Source organism: Rutidosis leptorrhynchoides, chromosome 3 (assembly GCF_046630445.1).
Source record: "Rutidosis leptorrhynchoides isolate AG116_Rl617_1_P2 chromosome 3, CSIRO_AGI_Rlap_v1, whole genome shotgun sequence".
Lineage (NCBI taxonomy): Eukaryota > Viridiplantae > Streptophyta > Magnoliopsida > Asterales > Asteraceae > Rutidosis > Rutidosis leptorrhynchoides.
Genome location: NC_092335.1, coordinates 74,941,946 through 74,955,296, shown reverse-complemented (window position 1 = coordinate 74,955,296; position 13,351 = coordinate 74,941,946). Strand labels below are relative to the sequence as shown.

Sequence of the window (13,351 nt, the reverse complement as noted above, 5' to 3'; positions counted from 1 at the left end):
GTTCTAAAAGCCCAGAGTGCATCCTCCAATTTCATGGACCATTCCTTCGGATTTGATCCTACAGTTTTCTCTAAAATACGTTTTAAAGCTCAGTTAGTATTTTCAACTTGTCCACTTGTTTGTGGATGATAAGCGGTTGAGATTTTATGAGGTACTCCGTATCTTTTGAGAACTTTCTCAAGTTGATTATTACAAAAATGAGTACCCCGATCACTTATTAAAGCTTTCGGTGTTCCAAACCTTGCAAAAAGACGTTTTAAAAAGTTGACTACAACTCGTGCATCGTTAGTTGGGAGAGCTTGTGCTTCCGCCCATTTAGATACATAGTCAATGGCAACGAGAATGTAGAGATTATTATAAGATTTTGGAAATGGACCCATAAAGTCAATACCCCAAACGTCAAAAACTTCACATACTTGAATGACATTTTGTGACATTTTATCACGTTGACTTATTTTTTCGGCCCTTTGACAAGCATCACAGGATTTACAAAGAAGGTGTGCGTCTTTGAAAATTGTAGGCCAATAGAATCCAGCGTCGTAGACTTTTCTTGCGGTAAGTTGAGGCCCATAATGTCATCATGTTGGTCCTGTGTGACAATGGTTTAAGATTTGACTAGCTTCATCCCCGAATACACATCGGCGTATTATTCCATCGAGACAACTTTTAAATAAATGTGGATCTTCCCAAAAATAGTGTTTTATATCACTAAAGAATTTCTTTCATTTTTGGTACGACAACCCTTTTTCAAGAAATCCACATACTAAGTAGTTTGCATAGTCTGCAAACCATGGAATTTTATTATAATCGATCTTCAAAAGATATTCATCAGGAAAGTTATCTTGTATGGCTGATTCGTTTAGAACTTCTAATTCAGGATTTTCAAGACGAAAAAAATGATCAGTGGCGAGATTTTCTGCTCCCTTTTTCTCTCGGATCTCAATATCGAATTCTTGTAAGAGTAAGATCCAACGGATTAATCGTGGTTTGGCATCTTATTTCGAAAATAGATATCTAAGAGCAGAATGGTCGGTATAGACCACCGTTTTTGCTAGAACAAGATATGAACAAAATTTGTCAAAAGCAAAGACAATGGCAAGGAGTTCTTTTTCAGTAGTTGTGTAATTCGTTTGTGCTTCTTGTAATGTCTTACTAGCATAATAAATAGGTTGAAATCCTTTTTCAATCCTTTGTCCTAAAACAGCTCCCATTGCAAAATCACTTGCATCGTACATAAGTTCAAATGGAAGATTCCAATTTGGAGTTATCATGAACAGCGCATTAGTGAGTTTTTCTTTAAGAATATTAAAAGATTTGATGCATTCATCTGAAAAGATGAATGGAGCATCTTTTTCTAGGAGTTTATTCATTGGAGTGGCAATTTTAGAAAAGTCTTTTATGAAACGTCGGTAAAAACTGGCATGCCCTAGAAAACTCCTAACTCCTCTAACATTGGTGGGATGTGGAAGTTTAGCAATTACATCTACTTTAGCTCTATCCACTTCAATTCCTTCCTTTGAAATTTTATGACCAAGAACGATGCCTTCTTTAACCATGAAATGGCATTTCTCCCAATTAAGAACTAGATTTGATTGTTCGCATCTAATAAGCATTCGTTCAAGATTAACTAGACATGTTTCAAAAGTATCACCGAAGACTGAAAAGTCATCCATGAAAACTTCCATGCATTCTTCTATCATGTCGTGAAAAATCGCCATCATGCACCTTTGAAAGGTTGCAGGGGCATTGCAAAGTCCAAATGGCATGCGTTTGTAAGCAAAAGTACCATAAGGGCACGTGAATGTGGTTTTCTCTTGATCCTCGGGTGCTATTGGAATTTGAAAATATCCGGAGAAACCGTCAAGAAAACAATAGTAACTATTTCCGGCTAATCTTTCCAACATTTGATCAATGAAAGGTAAGGGAAAGTGATCTTTTCTGGTGGCATCGTTTAATTTTCTATAATCAATAAAAACACGCCATCTTGTTACAGTCCTAGTAGAAATAAGCTCATTTTTTTCATTTGTGATGACAGTCATGCCACTCTTCTTAGGTATGCATTGAACCGGGCTTACCCATGGACTATCAGAGATTGGATAAATTAATCCTGCATCAAGCAGTTTAATAATTTCTTTCTTAACAACATCTTGCATATTAGGATTTAGTCTTCGTTGGCGTTGCACATAGGTTTTATGGCCTTCTTCCATAAGGATTTTATGTGTGCAATACGAAGGACTTATTCCTTTAATATCATGAATCTTCCATGCAATAGCTGGTTTATGAGCTTTTAGCACAGAAATGAGTTGAGATTTTCCATTTTCCATAAGAGAAGATGATATTATTACAGGTAATTCAGATTCAACATGTAAATAAATGTATTCTAAATGGTTTGAAAGTGGCTTTAACTCTAATATGGGTGGTTCTTCTATCGATGATTTATATCGATATTTGTCTTCTTCTTTTAGCATTTGAAGTTCTTCTATTTTTGGTTCATATTCATTAGCTATGAGTGCGGCTAACATTTCAGCTTCATCAATTGGTTCAGTTCCTTCTCCTAAAGAACATTCTCCTGTTCCTTGTAATTCTGGAAATTCTTCTAACAATTCTGCATGTGAATCTATAGTTTGAATATAATAACATGTATCATCTGAAGATTGCGGTTGTTGCATGGCTCTATCAACTGAAAAGGTAACACTCTCGTCCTCTATACTTAGGGTCAGTTTCTTACCGAACACGTCTATTATTGCTTTAACTGTGTTTAAGAATGGTCTTCCTAATATGAGAGGAACTCGAGAATCTTCTTCCATATCTAGAATAACAAAATCTACTGAAAATACTAAAGTACCAACTTTAACTAGCATGTTCTCCATTATCCATCTAGGATATTTTACTGATCGATCTGCTAGTTGTATGCTTATTCGTGTTGGTTTCAATTCTCCGAGGCCTAGTTTAGTGTATAATGAATACGGCATTAAATTTATACTAGCACCTAAGTCTGCCAATGCTTCTATTGAACTAAGACTTCCCAGAAAACATGGAATTGTGAAACTTCCTGGATCTGAAAGTTTTTCTGGTAGCTTATTCAACAGCACTGCAGAACAATTAGCATTCATTGTAACAGCCGAAAGTTCTTCCATTTTCTTTCTATTTGTGATTAGATATTTCAAGAATTTAGCATATCTTGGCATTCCTGAAATCACATCAATGAAAGGAAGATTTACATTTATTTGTTTAAACATATCCAAGAATTTAGATTGCTCAGCTTCAAGTCTTTCTTTTCTCATTTTACTCGGGTAAGGAAGTGGTGGTTGGTATGGTTTAACATAAGGTTTAGCTTTAACTGTGTTATCTTCATTAACCTTTTCAACTACCGGTTCTGTTTTCTTCTCTTGCTCAGGCTGTGGTGCCTGTAGAGTGGGAATATAGTCATTAGAAATTACAGGTATTTCAGGTGGTTTAAGAGTAATACCACTTCTTGTGGTAATGGCTTTAGCTGTTTGATTCTGGGGGTTAGCATTTGTATCGCTAGGTAGACTTTCCGGTTTTATTTCACCTATCAACCTTGCTAGGTTACTTACTTCTTGTTCCAGATTTTGAATTAAAGCTTGTTGATTTCTAAATGCTTGAGCATTTTGCTCATTGATTTGTTTTTGAGATGTGAAAAACTGAGTTTGAGATTCAACTAGCTTCGACATCGTGTCTTCTAAATTTGTCTTTTTATCACCGGTTTGTGGTGGTTTATTTTGAAAAATAGGTCTTTGCTGATTGTAAATATTATTAGATACTTGTTGATTGCTAGGACCTTATTGGTTGCTGTATGGAACATTTCGGTTATAATTCTAATTTTGATTGTAGATTGGTCTTAGCGGTTGATAATTATTCTGATAATTATTTCCAGGCCTTTGGTTCATGTATGAAACATTATCTCTTTGTTCCATTGTTTGTTCAATACTGAGACAATCTTTTATCAAATGTGGTCCTCCACACTACTCACAACTAATTCGTATTGCGTGAATATCTTTCGTCATCTTTTCCATTCATCTCTCGAAAGCATCTATCTTTGCAGAAATGGAATCAAGGTCATGGCTAGAATCGGCTCTAGCCGCTTTAGATGACCTAACGATATCTTTTTCTTGATGCCACTCATGTGAGTGGGAGGCAGTGTTATCAATAATTTTGTAAGCTTCAGTTGCGGTTTTCTTCATTATGAAACCACCAGCTGCTATGTCGATGTCTTTTCTTGTAGTGATATCGCATCCTTGGTAGAATATTGTACTATTTGATAAGTGTCTAAACCATGTTGCGGACATCCTCTTAACAACTTTTCAAATCTTGTCCACGCCTCATATAGTGTTTCATTTGGCTTTTGTGTGAACGTAACTATTTCTCCTTGAAGTCTCATGGCTTTAGATGCCGGAAAGAATTGTTTAAGAAATTTTTCGACTAAAAAATCCCATGTATCAATCGCCCCTTCAGGTAACGATTCTAACCAATCTTTGGCTTCTCCCTTTAAAGTCCAGGGAAATAACATGAGATAGATATGTTCATCCTCAACTTCTCTGATCTTAAATAGAGTACAGATCCTATTAAAGGTTCAAAGATGTTCATTTGGATCTTCCTTCGGCGCACCACTAAATTGGCATTGATTAGTTATCATGTGTAGGATTTGTCCTTTGATTTCATAATCTGGCGCATTAATGTCTGGTTGAGTAATTGCATGACCTTGGCCAGTGCATTTAGCCCTCATTCGGTCTTCCATACTTAGAGGTTCCAGATTTTCCATGATTGAATTTGTTGAATCTGAATCACTAGAGGATTCTGATTTAATGGTTTCTTCCTCGACAATCTCTGGATGAGTGATTTGTGGTTCAAGAGGAATGATTAGTGGTTCAGGATCTCTGAATTGTCCCTGAATATCCTCCGGATTCTCAATTGTGAAGTCGGGTTCAAAAAATAGATTATCGGAAATTTGAATTGGAGTACTTGGTCGACTAGATGACGATTCTAAAGAAAAAACAACGGCGACAATGTTGGCTAAATGTCTTGATCTGGTTACAGGTGGTGAACGTATGAAAGGTGATGAACGTTTTGCTCGGTGCATTCACTGAATATCTTATTAGTTATAAAAGATAAAAATTATATAAGTTATCAAATTAATAGACTTTTCTGATTTTGCCCACGTTTCGAATAGCCAATAGATGCAGCAGGTAGCCAGGACCCTTTAAATCGGAAGCCCCCAACTCGCCACTAACAAATCCAACTATTACTACGAACCAGAAAATTTTGGATGTCTATCAATTTAACCGCTTAAAATAATTTTTCGTCGAAATTTTGAAGAAAAAAATCTATGTCCTAAAAACTAGAGCGTAGAAATGAGAAAGAAAACGAGCTCGTCGAAAAACGTCGAAAAATAAAAGGTCGAAAAATAATAATAAGAAAGTAAAGCGTCGAAACTTAAAAGTCTAAAAACTAAAAATTAAAACTTACGTCTAAAGGTATTAAAGATTAAAGGAATTCTATATCCAAAACGGCAATAACTTAATAGGTACTAAAATTTATTGAACTAAAGCAATAAGCGACGTCGTAAATTCTAAAGCGTCTAAGTCTTAGTCTAAAGAAAAAGCACTTAAGAGATTTTACGGCAAATCTTAGAAATCTAAAAATAAAAATAACTACGGCAAAATACTAATCTTAAAACTAATTACGAATGATAAATATACAAATTACAAATTATATGTTTAAAAAGATACGAAATATAAAAAAATAAAACTTAAAGTTATGAAAGTACAATTTTTATAAAAATATTATTTTTATATTATTATTTTATAAAAGTATTAATTTTATAATTAATAAAACTAAGAAATAACTTAAAAATACAAAATTTAATTAAAAACTAAAAATATTTAATATTAAATATAAACCCTAATTATAATTAATAATAATTAATTTTTAACCCTAATTTCGTAATAAATGAGGTACCAGGTCAGGCGTGTCAGACGGCTCCGCGAATGCGGATTTTTTATGCCAAAAATCTTCGCGAGTGCGGAGATTGCAGATTCAGATGAGTAGCAGGCTCAAATTCGTTCGACAGGTTTAGTTTTTAATATATTTTTTTTTTACTTTTTTACTTTTAATTTTTTTTCAGTTTTTATTTTATAGAAAATGTAATTTAAATAACACTTATATTAAAAATTGCGTACTATTTTTTTTATAACTTTTCACAATAAATAAAAATATAAACTTTTTAATAAACTTAAAAATATAGATATAGATTTTCTTTTTTTTTATGTTTTTATATTTTTGTTTTTAATATTTAAAGCTTATATTTTTACAAAAATAGATTAAAACTTAATAAAAATCTTTTTTTTTATATATGGCATTTCGCTTCGGCGTTTTAGTGTTCCCCGGCAGCGGCGCCAAAAATACTTGATGTGTGCGAGGTGTAGTACGAATTAGTTATATTTTTGTTACCAAATACTATTAAATACGATACAATTTTACACAAGTTATTTATTTATTTATAGAGTGGATATACCTAAACCTTGCTACAACACTATAGGTAGTGTACCTAATCGTAAAGTAGTGTAGTTTTTAGTAAGTCCGGTTCGTTCCGCAGGGAGCTAGCCAAGTTTAACGCTATATTTATTTTAAACTATTTTTGTATCAATATATATATAAGTAATATTATTATTCTTATAAAAGGGGGGTTTTACCGTTTAATGACCGGTTTGTCGATTTTATGTCTTAAGTCGCAATTAAAATCTAATGTAAAATATTAAATATACAAATGACTTAATTTAAAGCGTAAAGTAAATGACGATAAATAAAAATGTGATAATTAAAAGTACAATAATTAAAAGTGCAATAAATAAAATGACAGTAAATAAAAGTGCGATGAGATATAAAATAAAGGAATTATGCTTATTTAAACTTTCATAATCATGATGTTCGACGTGTTGATTTTAATTTATTACCATGGGTTAATTGTCCTTTATCCTGGATTATTCGATATGTCCATACGGTTTTGTCCATAATAGTCCATCGGTCATAATTATAAAGTGCGAGAGTCTTCGTTAAATTATCCTTATACCCGAAGTCAAATATGTGATGACCCGAAAATTTCCGACCAAATTTAAACTTAATCTTTATATGAATTCAACACGATAAGCAAAGTCTGTAATGTTGAGTCTCAAAATTTTTTGAACTGTTTCATATATTCAATTACCCTTTGACTGTTTTCGAGGATTTACGAACAATGGTTGTAAATAAATAGGTATATATATAAATATAAATAAAAGTGTATGTGATAATGAGAATTAATAAAATACAATTTAATCATTTGAATTAGAAATGAAAAGAAATATACAAAGTAATTAAGTTGTTATTACAATGAGTACATATATATATATATATATATATATATATATATATATATATATATATATATATATATATATAGTGTATAAATGTTAATTTTTATATTATACAATTAATAAATCTTACATAAGTAATAAAATGTAATATTAATATGAAAAATATAAATGCAAGTTAATTCTAGTTGTTATAATATTATTATAAATGTTATTATTAGAACTATTAATATTACTACAAATTATAAACTAAAATTTATACATTTGATTTGTTATGTTATTGTTATTATTAATATTAAATTCATCAATGTTAATATCATTATTATTATAATAAAACTATAAACTTTATTATTATGACCATTATTAGTATCATTATAAATTTAATTGTTATTAGGGTTATTAAAAGTATTATTAACTTGATTACTAAAATCATCATTTTATTATTTTTAGTATTATTATGATCTTAATATCATTAATATTATTATTTTCTCTATTAATTATTATTGTTATTAGTTTTTATTATTATTATATATTAAGGTTAAATATTAAAGTTGTATGATAAATAATATTATAACTCATATAAAATACTAATATAACTAATTAAACAGATATATAGATATACCATACTGATATATATGGATTTCATATATAAAAATATATAAAACATATATATAAACTATATAAATATACGGATAAATATAATAACAGATAATATAAATGAATACAATTATATAAATAGCAGATATATATGGTACTGATATAATGCATAATATTTATATTTATCTATCACAATCATATTAGTTTACTTGCTGTTCATGATTCCTACTTTAACTATTCCACATTCGAATTCCATATCACATTAACAAGTATCAAACAAAATCTGTTTGATGTAGCTATCAGTTCTATTTGATTTGTCTGCCAGATTAGGATCATAAATTGAATTAGATATATTACTAGGCAAATTTCTGTTAGAGATATACATCCATTTTTTTCTTTCTTTTTATCTTTTCTTTTGTCGTATGAAACTGCAAACCAAGAACCCATTCTCCATATAAACGAGCAAGAGGAGTAATTAAATTCAGTCATTTAATTTTTCCTTCCACTATCAAATTCAATTACCACAATCAACAGCGATTCAAATTAATTAAATTCATAAAAAGGTATTTAAACAGCTCGTCACTCTGTATCCTCAACTTTTTGGTCAGATTTCGAATTTGAAACTAATTTCAAAATGTAATAAAACCATTTTGTTAGGAACTTTTTACTTAATCTTTCTGCAAAGATTCAGGTTTCAATTCTTTAAAACAAGTGTGAATTTTTCGAGTCAAAGTTTAATTGAAAAAATTAAACGATTGATTCATGAAGCAATTCGAATTCGTTCTGAGGTTTTTGGATAAATTGGTGATCTGAAAAGTTTCTAGGATTGATTTGAATTATATTTCATGTTTTAAGCCTTGTCTAAAACTTTCTGAAAATCGAAATTGAGGTTTGGGTTTCATATCTTTGTTACGATCGAACAGTAGCCTGTTCTTCTTATTATTATTTTTTTTTATTTTTTTTTGAGTCTGTTAAATTGACGAATGCAAATCGTTTTGTTTCAATCGAAAAGCCTAAGTTCAAGTAATCAATTCACTGAGTGGAAGATTTTGGTTCTAGTTGATTTATCTTGATGAAGAAGATGATAGACAGTTAGCTGGGTTAAAAGGTTATGAAATACGTTTAAAACAGAAATGTTTAAGCATAGGAATGGTTAGGCAGTAGTGTCGGGTTTCGAGAGGTCTTGAGTTCGAGTTCAGGCAATGGCACATTCTTTTTAAAAACATGATTTTAAAGGTATTTTTGATTATTATTATTATTATTATTATTATTATTATTATTATTATTATTATTATTATTATTATTATTAATGTTATTATTATTGTTGTTAATATTATGAGTATTGTTATTAGGATTGTTAATATTATGATTGATATATTTAAGTAGTATAGTTATAATTATTAATATTATCATAGGTATAAGTATTAAAATTATTATTATTATTATTCTAAGTATTACTAATTACTAATGTTATTATTATCATTATTTTTATAATCTTAGTATTAATGTTATTATTAAGATTACGATTATTATTAGGAACATAATAAAATTCATTATTATTTTCAAAAATATCAATACTAGTATCATTTATAAATATTAGGATTATTATTATAAACATAAGTATTATTATTAATATTAGTATTAGTAATAAAATGGTTAAAATTATTATTATTAAGTATTAGATGTTATTATTAGAAATGATTATTATCATCATTACTAAATTTCTCATTTATTAAAAACTATTATAATTATCGTTATTATAAGATTTGTAATTAAAACTATCATTAACAGTAAAGATTAATATTTCTATAGTTATTATTATTATACCATTATCACTAAAAATTATTAACAATATTATTTTTGATTAGTAATATTAAGTATTATTATTATTAATATTAGTATTTTTACCATTTCTAATATTATAATAATATTATTATAATTACTATTTTAAAAACAAACGATATATATATATATATATATATATATATGTATATATATATAAATATATATATATATATATATATATATATATATATATATATATAATACATATAACATAATAAAATTAATATTTTCATATACAAAATAAATATATGAAACATATATATATATTTTAATATAGAAATGATATAACTAATAAATTTATATATATATATATATATATATATATATATATATATATATATATATATATATATATATATATATATATATATATATATATAAAATAGGTTCTATTACAACTATGAATATTAATAAATATACAAATGATATAGGTTCGTGAATCCAAGGCCAACCATGCATTGTTCAATATCGTCATATGTATTTTTACTACAAAATACAGTATTGTGAGTTTCATTTGCTCCCTTTTTAAATGCTTTTGCAATATATATTTTTGGGACTGAGAATACATGCGCTGCTTTTATAACTGTTTTATGAAATAGACACAAGTAATCGAAACTACATTATATGGTTGAATGATCGAAGCCGAATATGCCTCTTTTTGCTTGGTAGCCTAAGAATTAGGGAACATCACTAATTTTGAGAATTAGTGCACGCCTAATTGACGCGAATCCTAAAGATAGATCTATTGGACCTAACGAACCCTATCCAAAGTACCGGATGCTTTAGTACTTCGAATTCGTTTTTATCATGTCCGAAGGATTTCCCGGAATGATAGGGGATATTCTTATATGCATCATGTTAATGTCGGTTACCAGGTGTTCAATCCATATGAATGATTTTTGTCTCTATGCATGGGACGTATATTTATGAGAACTGAAAATGAAAATTTTGTGGTCTATTAAAATGATGGAAATGATTATTTATGTTAAACTAATGAACTCACCAACCTTTTGGTTGACACTTGAAAGCATGTTTATTCTCAGGTATTAAAGAAATCTTCCGCTGTGCATTTGCTCATATTAGAGATATTACTTAGAGTCATTCATGACATATTTCAAAAGACGTTGCATTCGAGTCGTCGAGTTCATCAAGATTATTATTAAATCAATTATAGTTGGATATATTATGAAATAGTGTGCATGTCATCAACTTTTGATGTAAAGAAAGATTGTCTTTTAAAAACGAATGCAATGTTTGTAAAATGTATCATATAGAGGTCAAGTACCTCGCGATGTAACCAAATGTAATGTATTTGTCCAGATGGATTAGGACGGGTCATTTCAGTTGGTATCAGAGCGTTTGTCTTAGCGAACCAGGTCTTGCATTAGTGTGTCTAACTGATAGTTGATTAGATGCATTAGTGAGTCATGGCTTGTACTCTTGTAATTTTTAGACGTTTCTCATCAATAATTTGAATCACTTGGATTGTACTTTGTACTTTTTAGCTTTTTGGTCGTTTGCATCTTCAAATCGTCGAATCTGTCTTTTGTCTTCACCTTTTATTATTTAAACGAATATAACTTGTAAATAGAACAACTGCAACTAAAAGCTTGTCTTTCTTGAAGGATAATGCTATGAAATATATGTTCGTTTTTAGCATTATCAGTGCCCATAAGTTTAAACCCTTTAAGCTAGACCATCATATTCAAAACAATGTTTTCTACCTTCGTTGTAACATAAACCTTTTATGTGGATTCCAATTATCTGTTACATAACTGAATTTTTTGTTATTCCGTTTTAACTAAACCAACAATAGAATTCATATGAAATGTGAATTGTAAACATAATTAAAAATTCATACTTCACATAGTCATATGTTTTTTTATATTAGAATAGTTGTTATCTTTTATACTTTATCATTATATCATAAAATGATGGTTAGTTATTAGTGTTTAAACATATCATTAGTTTATTTTATCTTACATGGTATCCAAAAATTTAATCATAAGTAGTTTTTAATATAATGTTTTATAAGCATAGTAAGTGGTGTAACATTTTATCATAATTATTTGTTAATATATACAGGATAAAGACTTCCAATACAAAAATTAACACTTCATTTTGAATACATATTTTTAAAGACAAAGATTGCTGACCATTTTTATGTTAATTGAAGATTTAACCTCTAAAATAATTAAAAAAAATTGATCCATGCACCAAGCCACATGCTAACCTATACAATTAATTATGATTAGACCTTGGTTCCTCTCATGTCGATTCATAGCACCCAAAATCAACTTTCCAAAGAAAGTTGTCAGTCACCATTTTTATGCACAGATTTTTTTGATCTTCCACCTTCTTCTCAACATAAATCACTTTATTACCCAAAATTAAACATCGAAAAAACCTCCATCTATATTTCTTTAAAAAACATACAAAAAATGGAGGCAACTCAATATAGCATTGTTGAAGCTCTTCTCCAGGACATGCTAGCAGAAGTATTGTCTCGAGTTGGGCGAGATTCTTATCAACAGTTGTTCTTAACTAAGACTGTTTGCAAAGATTTTTGGGAGGTCTCCTTTGATCCTTTAGTTTTTAAACGACTTTGCTTAGATAGATTTCCTATCGTACATTTTGGCAACCCTAAATTAACTGCATTGTTTAATCTTTGTTTTTTCTATGGAAACCCTAATATGATTTATCGAAGGGGTTTAACCTGTTATTTTAATAGTGACTATACCAAGTTAGGGCTTCGTTTATTAAAACAAGCTTCTGAAATGAAAGTATTAGAAGCTGTTTATGTTTATGGTTTGATAATGTTTGCTAAGCATGAAATACAGTTTAGGGATGTTGGTTTAGAAATCCTAATTGAAGCATTCCCACCCTTACCTGATTTGGTTGTTGCGGTTTGAAACCGAGTTTTTGCTACGATGTCCAGGTTATGGTTGTTTAACCGTCAACCTTTTGAGGAAGTGGCAACCAGGTGCCCTAACTTAGCCCACCAAGGTTATTTGCCAGATGCACATGGCTGGGACCAACAATTACAATCACCAGATTGCATGTCGTGTTTTTGGGCTTTTGAGTTGGGTGTTTTTGTTCAACGATTTCATTATCAATATATGTATTATAGATTATGTACATATTTTGTACTTGTGATCCTACTTTGTTCATATTTTGTATTATAAATTATGGGCACTAATGAAAAATATGTTTAATATCTTCATATCACTTTGTGTATATTTCTTCTATTGTTCATTCCTGTTATAATGTTGAATGTGGATGTATATCTAATAGTATGAATACTTAACAAAACTTTTCATACTTAATACCATATGACCAACAATTATTAGACTTTACCCATAAGACAATTAAGTGGTAAATAATATGAAGTATTATTGTTACTAATAGTTATATATACTACATTTTCTAACAGATAATGTGTGTTGAACAATATTTTTCAAAACATCAATATAAAATTTAAATGTTTTAGTCATTTGTTGTTATTGTAATCTATTTTAATTATAGGGCTTAGTTTATAG

General features: G+C 29.3%; 1 protein-coding gene across 1 annotated transcript; it reads left to right on the top strand.

Moving 5' to 3' along the window:
- Positions 1–12,253: 12,253 nt before the first annotated feature.
- On the top strand, positions 12,254–12,724 carry LOC139900107 (putative F-box protein At1g67623). Its single transcript, XM_071882909.1, has one exon. It carries the CDS (start codon positions 12,254–12,256, stop codon positions 12,722–12,724), a length of 471 nt encoding a protein of 156 aa, XP_071739010.1.
- Positions 12,725–13,351: the final 627 nt, after the last annotated feature.